The sequence below is a fragment of the Carya illinoinensis genome, chromosome 7 (assembly GCF_018687715.1).
Source record: "Carya illinoinensis cultivar Pawnee chromosome 7, C.illinoinensisPawnee_v1, whole genome shotgun sequence".
Classification (NCBI taxonomy): Eukaryota; Viridiplantae; Streptophyta; class Magnoliopsida; order Fagales; family Juglandaceae; genus Carya; species Carya illinoinensis.
The window spans coordinates 6616464-6624835 of NC_056758.1; the positions used below are offsets into that span (position 1 = coordinate 6616464).

General features: G+C 34.4%; 1 protein-coding gene across 1 annotated transcript; it reads left to right on the forward strand.

The window, feature by feature from the left end:
- Positions 1 to 2300: 2300 nt before the first annotated feature.
- LOC122317158 (putative U-box domain-containing protein 50) lies at positions 2301 to 7648 on the forward strand. The gene is made up of 8 exons (XM_043134104.1): positions 2301 to 2819; positions 2896 to 3008; positions 3128 to 3255; positions 3444 to 3888; positions 4212 to 4352; positions 4459 to 4998; positions 6378 to 7088; positions 7196 to 7648. The coding sequence occupies exons 1-8, from the start codon at positions 2657 to 2659 to the stop codon at positions 7403 to 7405; spliced, it is 2451 nt and encodes an 816-aa protein (XP_042990038.1). The 5' UTR covers positions 2301 to 2656; the 3' UTR covers positions 7406 to 7648.
- Positions 7649 to 8372: the final 724 nt, after the last annotated feature.

An 8372-nucleotide genomic window follows, 5' to 3' on the forward strand; every position in this document is an offset into this window, starting at 1 on the left:
ATTATGAAATATATTGTAAAAATATCGTGTGTAAACCGTTATCCTTTTCGTATATTCTTTGGATCAAATCAGTTTGGAGTAGAACGCGTGGAGGACTGGCATTGGATTGCATGACAGCTGTCCCCAATTCCCTTCTTTTCTCTCTCTGTCTTCCTTTTAGTCAGCAAAATACAAATATATGTTTGGGTATGGGGTTCTTTATTTCCACGCCTTCGTTACTTGACTTTTCTTTCTTTCTTTTTTCTACTTATTATTAATATTTTATTTTTCTACTGATTAAAATTATATCAATTTGATGCGACAATTTTTCAAACAAAGAAATAGGAAATTTGGAATATTTTTTTACAAGGAAAGTTAGAATTGGATTATCCTATTTACATATAATATTAAAAAAATTATTTTAATTATAAAAAAATTATACATAATCAATCTCATAAATTGACGTAATTTATCAGATTATAAAGTTAATTTTATTATAAAATAAAATTAATAGATTAGAAAAAATGACTTTAGTTTATAAAATTATTTTTATTTAAAAATTATACTACGCTACATAATATCTCTATTTTATTTTTTAAATGAATCTTTTTCTCGATTAAACCATCTAACTCGGTTAGATAATTAAGACAAATTTATATCTAAATAAAAAAGCAATTTAAGTATAGAGACAAGAAAAAATATGGACGGTTTTGGAGTCAACAGTATTGGACCTTTGCATCAATCTTCAACACTCCCCCAACATGAAATTAATAAATTATTGGAAAAATACGTTTTTATTTTTATTTTTTTATTTATCGTCCAACTTGTTAAAACTTACACGTTCATAATTAGCTTTGTCATTAAAAAAGGAATAATTAAAACATATATATAGAGAGAGCCATTCATTATCTAATGAAATATTTTATACATCACACAATCATCTCACTTTCATCTTACTATACAAGATATGTCACATTTATTACTATTAGATAATCATTTATTAGTTTATTCTTAATCATCTAATGATGATAAATATGTCACATCTTATATAATAAGATAAAAGTGAGATGATAGTGTAGTATATAACATTACTCTTCTCTAATATTGTTTGTTGAAAGTAAGTTCTAAATTTAGACTATTGGGTTTTTACTCTAGGAAAATTCTTTTTATCATCCTCACACTTCACACACCATACTTATTTTAATTTTTTTATTATTATTTTTATAATAAATATGTAATGTGTAGATAATAAATATAATAATTTAATTAGTTTAATAAGAATAAAATGAAATAAAAAATAAAAAAAATAAAAAATATTATTTTAATATATAAAGTGTGTGGTGTGGGATGATGTGTAGCCTTTCCCCTCTACTCTAGGCCATGCCGATAAAGCTATTGTCAAGTAATTCTAAGTACAAGTTTCAAATAGATAAATCACGTGTAAGTCCTTTATAAAAAAAAAAAAAATGGTTTTACAAATAAAAATTTATTTATTATTTATAATTTTTGTAGGTAAATTCTATTTTTTCTATAAAGACTTGCATGACTTTGTCTATTTAGGACTTTTAACTGTAATGGATAAATAGCAAAGAATTCCTACTGTTGACCAATGGAAAAGGAGATAATTTTTGGATAATGGAGATAATAAATATTATTTTCCATGAAAAAGGAAAAACATTCTCGTACAGTACCTAACAAACAGAGGCATCATCCATGTAATTTTCGGATCCCAATCTCTTCTTGTTATGGAACAAAAAGACATCTAATTATCAGACCAACTAAAACGCGTTATCTGATGTGATGTACAATTTCACAGTTTTTTGTCCCGATTCAAATATGTCAACAATAGACAAAGAAAAATGTTCGACTTCGACATTTGATTCCCGATTTAGTTTGATATGTATTTTTTTAATTTTTTAATTTAGTAATTAAGGAATTATTTATTATTTTTTTAAAAAAAAATTAAAAATATAAAAAGAATAATGAAATTTTTTTAAAAAAATTAAAGAAAAACTTTGTACTCTTGTCGGGACGAATCTCGTACATCCACCTGTAACACGGCTTATACACCAAATCAAGGGACCAGAGAGAGATTGAAAAGGAAATATATAATTTTACTTTCTAATTTCAAATACCACGTAAAACCAAATCAGATTATAATTTTAATTTTATAAAAATTTATTTATAAATTAAACATTTTTATATAGGGATAAGATAAAAATACCATATGAATTATATTTCGGGACTACGTGATAATTTTCTACAGAAAATAGTCCGTTTGGATGGGAAAAAGGCATTTCCTGGAAAGCGAGAAGAAGCGAGGACGACCCAACCTACCCATGCTCGCTTAGCCATTCAAAAAAGTCCAAACGTGGCCGTCCAAAGAAGAACAAAAAAAAGCCCCTTGAAATCTACAAAAAGATATTACCTTTGAAAAGAACGCAATCCGCGGGGCAGCTTCTCTTGCTCCTTTTTAACAGAATTTTCACACTAAATCCTTCCACAGGCTTTGGATTTGGATTTACTCTACCAACTAAAACTTTCCAGTCCTTTTCCGGTGATGGGTCTCGCCGGAACTTTGTTAAACTCCATGTATAACTAAAGTCAATTCTTCTTCTTTGTTTCCATCCATCGATCAGAAAAGGGGTCAGAGTAGTACTGATTTCGTGGTGGTCAAATGGATGCTCAGGCAGAGAAAATCTACGTTGCTATTGGAAATGATCTCCAAGATGGATTCAAGACCTTGGAGTGGACGCTTGGGAAATGGAATTCTCGTCCAATCTCCATAGTCATTCTCCATGTCGCTTACAACATTTCTGCCGAATTTGTTTACACCCCATGTAAGTTTTCACAGTTTTATTTCAGTTTTCCATGAGTTTGAGATGGGTTTTTCTTAGTTTCGTGTTTCTGTTTCAGTCGGGAAGCTCCCTGCAAGTGTTGTGAGTGAAGAGAAACTGGAAGTTCTTAGGAAATATGAGCAAGAAAAGATTGACAAGCTGCTTTCCAAGTATATCACTTTCTGCGGAAAGGTATCTTTCTTGTTTTGCTTCTCTGATATGTTCTCATGGCTTTCTGAGATTTTTTATCTTATTGCTTTATATTAATTCACACCTCCAACAGTTTTCAGAGCTTTTTCTTTCGTTCGTAGGTAAAGGCTGAGATATTGAAAGTCGAGAAAGACGATGAGCCTGTTCAGAAACTCATCGTAGATTTGATTTCTCGCCTCCAAATAAACAAACTAGTCATGGGGTTCACATTCATGAAGTCCTCCTCGTGGTATGCATTTTTCCTTTCAATTTCATAGTTTTATCAATGTTTTAGATATTAAAACTTGCTGAATCTGCTTCATTTTATATGCCTTGATGGATATATCAATCATGTATGATCTATTTTTGTATCTTAGCTTTATAAATCTTGGTTTTTTTTTTTTTTTTTTTTTTTGTGTTTTGGTTTGACCTCTATAGGAAATCAAAGGGCACGATTAGTGGGTCATTTTACATTGAGCAGCACAAGCCCGATTTTTGTGAGTTTTACATTATCTGTGGAGGAAAGCAGGTGTTCCTCAGAGGACAAAATGAAGAAAGAATCATGGAGGATGATCATCAAGGGGTTAGAGTTGCACGAAGGAGAGATAATAAGGCTTCTCTCAAAAAAAGGGTCGGGAAAATATTTTCCGACCAAACAAATACCCCAGAAAGAAGCTCTCATCACTCATCCAGTAATTCCTCAGTAAATTCGAATTCACCCAAATCAAAAAATCAGTGGGAATTTCATGTCCAAGAAATTGAGAATTATTTCCAGCAGTTGCTGTCTTCAGATTTGGATGCAGATGATCTTCCCCAGGAGAATGACAGTTTCCAGATCATAACGAGCCATGCAGCTGAGTCCGAGAACAACGATTCCCATATGGTAACTAAAAATATCATAGATATTTTCTTTTCGCAACATGTGGCTGTAATTAAAACTGTTTATTCTGGTAAATTGTAAAAATATTTGTTTTTGTTATGGTTTGGACATGGAGTAGGTGTTTTTGTTCACCCAGTTTATTTTCGCTGTCCTTATCCTTCTTTTGACTCTCATCGAAAAGATAGTGATACGATAATCATGAGAGGATGTGTTTGCATGTTTGATCTCCACTTAACACATGTGGGGTTTCCATGTTCTCTCTTCCTATTGTCAGTCTCAATGAGCAATATTTACTGATTTTGTAATTCATCTTGGTATTTCATCAGAGTCTAGCAGAAAATATCGAATCTTTAAGAAGTAAAATTAATGAAGCTCAGCAGGAAATCGAGTTGAAGAGAAAAGAAGCCAAGGAGAACGTTGAAAGGCATGCAAAAGCTGGATGGGTCATTTCTTTATGCACTCAACGGGTAATAATTGATACAACCTCTTTAGTTTCCCATTTTATGATCAGTGCTTTTTTTGTTTGGCTCCTCAGAAAAACCATGACCACAAAATTTTTCATTTTTGATGCAGTCTCAAGAACTTGAAACTTCTATAAAAGAGGAGGTAAAAAATCGATCGGAGTTGGAGAAAGAATTAGAAGCAGAAAAGGAACAAATGAACGAAGTAATAATCGACATTGAAGAAAGTAAGAGCAGGCTAAGTTCATTGTTACAACTCCAAACCGAGCTGTCCGAAAAGCTCCAGATTTCAACAATGGAGAAGTCACAAGCCGAGGTCCAGCTTGAAAAGGCAGTGCTGACAAGGGCAGAGATGGTGAGGGATATCGAAGAGTTGCGGAGACAAAGAGATGTGTTCAATAGGAGGATTGAATTCTGCAGAGAAAAAGACGCCATTGGAATGCTTTCGAAGCTGAATGAAGTGAGCTGCGGTTACAGAGAGTACAGTGCGGAGGAGATCAGATTAGCCACTGATAACTTTTCGGAGAGCAAGAGATTGAAATCTGGTGGGGATTGGACGAATGTGTATAGAGGGCGCGTGAAGCATGGCGCAGTTGCGATCAAAGTTCTGAGTTCAATCGGGCAGCTATCCCAAGAAGCTTTCCAAGCTAAGGTAACAAAAGTACAAAACCAAACATGTCTTTTTAGGCTTTTTTATTTTTTATTTTTTATTTTTTTTTATTATTATTTTTTAATTTTTAATTAAGCAATGCTACCTACAGTCGTAGAATTACAAATATCGAGCAATCACTTTGAAAAAGAGTGGAGTCCACGATTAAAAAGTTAGTTTTTTTTTCATGTGGGTCTCATATTAATTTATTTTTTTCAAAACGACTGCACACCGCTTGTACAACCACGACTGCAAATATCATTTCTCTTTTTAATTAGAAATGTTTAGTATATACATGTATTTACAAAATATATAATAATTTTATATAATTCAAAAAATATAATTTTATAATTTATTTTAGGTTCTATTTGAATACACAATTCAAATGAGATGAGATGAGATATTTTGAATAGTAATAAAAATTTTGAGTTAAGATGAGATGAAATAGTTTATAAAAAAATGTATTTTTGGATAATGAGATAAAATGAGATAATTTTTAATTTTTAAAATTTGAAAAATGCGTGGATCCTACTATTTAATAAAAATAGCCGAATTATCTACTGTTCGCGATAGTGTTTTGCATGTTTACTTTACCCAATTATCCTATATTTTGCATGAGAAGTGACACTCCATTCTCAAGAGAAATCTCAATTTTGATGTTCCCAAGGTACCATGTAGGCACAATAGGCTAATACATATATTGATATGGATATGGATCTGATTGGCTTAGAGTAATGTAAGTTATTTACATTACACCACTGTTTTAAGGTTCAGATATAAAAATGCAATAGGAATAGAGTATAAGGGATAGGTGACATTGAAACATATTATCTGAAATAGATTAAATAGGAAAATAAAACAATTATGCGTACATGTATAGGCAATTGGACCATCAATAATTAGAATTCTAGGGGGCATATAAAATTGCTACCATCAATAATTAGAATTCTAGGGGGCATATAAAATTGCTAAGAGTCTTCAACCTGCTCTCTCTCTCTCTCTCTCTCTCTCTCTCTCTCTCTCTCTCTCTCTCTCTCTCTCTCTCTCTCTCTCTCTGTAGAACTTGAAATTCCTCAGTTGTACTTAAAAATTATTTGCATTCAAAGAAATTTAAACCTTAGACATGTGAAATATACCCCGAAATCCAAAGTCTTTATTACTTAAACTAACCCCTAGGAGTTATGTAGAATAAATATACAATTTTATAGAAACTATTTTTCTTTAACTAGTTAAAAAATACAGTTATATTATATTATTATAATGATTATATGAGATGAGATGAGATGAGATGATATAATTTAGTTTTGTGCAACCGAACCAGCCCTTAATGATTTTTCACATAGTTCATGGATCAAACTGAAAACTAACTCACTTAAATGCAGGTGGATGAACTTGGCCAAATTCGACACCCACACTTGGTGGCCATGGTTGGCTTATGCTCCGAGCTAAAATGCATTGTCTTTGAATACATGCACAATGGTAGCTTAAGGGATGTGTTATCTTCCTCTAACAGAAGCTCTAGGAAAAGAAACCGGGCCCTTCAATGGCTAGACCGTGTCCGCATTGCAGCCCATGTTTGTTCGGGCCTGGGTTTCCTCCACATGGCAAAGCCCTTGCCCATGGTTCATGGCTGCCTCGCCCTGTCCAACATCCTCCTAGATCGCAATTATGTCGCAAAGATCGGTGGTTATGGGCTCTCACAAGCCCATGATGAATGTGGCGTGCAGTTGGATATTCGTGCTTTTGGGTCTGTAATGCTACATCTTTTGACCGGGAGAAAATGGGTCGGGCTGGCTGAAGAGGCAATGACAAGGGATAGGGCAGCCTTGATCCAGGTCCTGGATGAGACCGCAGGAGATTGGCCATTATATTTAGCGGAGGAATTTGCGTGCTTGGCGATAAGATGTTTGTCCATTAACAGTGAGCCCAACGCAGAGCTGAGCATCACCCAGGTAATGGAAGAGCTGAATAAGATGAAGAATAAGGCGGAGGATGCAATGAAAAGAGGAGGATCTGACCCATTTATCAATGGGGATGTTGATGAAGCAGACTCATGCGATGTGCCTAAAGTTTTCATCTGCCCCATATTTCAGGTTTGGGTCCTCAAACCATTTTCCACACCAGTTTTGAATTAATAATTATTTATTTTAATAAATTCATGAATATTTTGTTTTCTTGATGTCCATACTTCTTGGTGCAGCATATAATGAAGAACCCACACGTTGCAGCAGATGGATTTTCATACGAGCTAAAAGCCATAGAGGAATGGGTAGAAACAGGGCATGACACCTCTCCCATTACAGACTTACGCCTCAAGCACACAAAGGTCATCCCTAATCACACCCTTCGTTCACTCATTGAGGATTGGCAAAGTAAGAGATCAACAACAGTAGCCTCCCTAACACATTAAATTGTCTCCTGTAAATAGTGAATTCAGCTTCTTGAATTTCTTTTCCCTTTTCCTCTATTGTACAATAGTTTTCTACTCTTAATCAATAGGAATTGAGAGAGAGATAATTGAAAGAGTGTTTTGACTGTTGATACAATTTTGCAACCAGTCATGTTTGTCTCAATTACATCATAATCTATTGATTTCTTATAAGAATCTATTGATATGTAAAAGGTATTCCTCCGCCATAGAGCAGTTTTTTTTTTTTTTTTTTCCTTTTCCTAAAGAAGTGACTCTTGTCTCCTCTTTTTTTTTCTCTCCGTACAAAAAAAAAAAAAAAAAAAACCTACAATGTTTCATCTTGTTGGTGTTCCGTTCCCGTTAATAATGGTGTAGTTCGGTGGTGTTTTTAGCTCAACTGTTACCTGTTTTAGGAATAGATACACTGTGATAGGGTTGTCGAAGAATATTATAGTTGATCAGAAGTGTTTTGAGTTTGAAAAATTAAATGAGCGATGGTGGAGATGCACGTAGAGCAGTTGTCATGCAGTGAACTGCATTTACATTGCTCAAGATTCTATGGGTTGGTTAGCTGCCATGGTGAAGGAAGCTCTACGCTACGGGGGCTCTGCAGAATTTATCAAATCACTGAGAAGCGGGCCTCAGGTTGTGGTGGTGCAGTGGCAGCGTAACTTTTATGGGAGATTTATCTCCGTTTCAGAGTTCAGCAAGGGAAACGTCATGGTTTGATAGTGATACCGGAAGGGAGACTATAGGGTGGAAGAATTTTTCTGATTTGGTGCTTGAAATTGCTGTAACCTCCTCTGTTTTGGGGGGGGGGGGGGAACAGAGGCAACTTGCAACGGGGGCCTCTTCCATCGTCTCAGCCAGGTCCTCCGTCGCAAGGGTACCAGCCTTCCCTTTCGTACAGGGAGGCGTTGTCTCGAGCCTCAAAACCTGCAGTGAGGACAGTCGAGTCTTCCTCTTT

Excerpts from the sequence above, each read along its gene's own strand:
- LOC122317158 (XM_043134104.1), top strand. The coding sequence starts at position 2,657 with ATGGATGCTCAGGCAGAGAAAATCTACGTTGCTATTGGAAATGATCTC. Across the intron at positions 3,256-3,443 it reads TTCATGAAGTCCTCCTCGTG|GAAATCAAAGGGCACGATTA; the intron begins GTATGCATTTTT and ends TGACCTCTATAG. Across the intron at positions 3,889-4,211 it reads AGAACAACGATTCCCATATG|AGTCTAGCAGAAAATATCGA; the intron begins GTAACTAAAAAT and ends GTATTTCATCAG.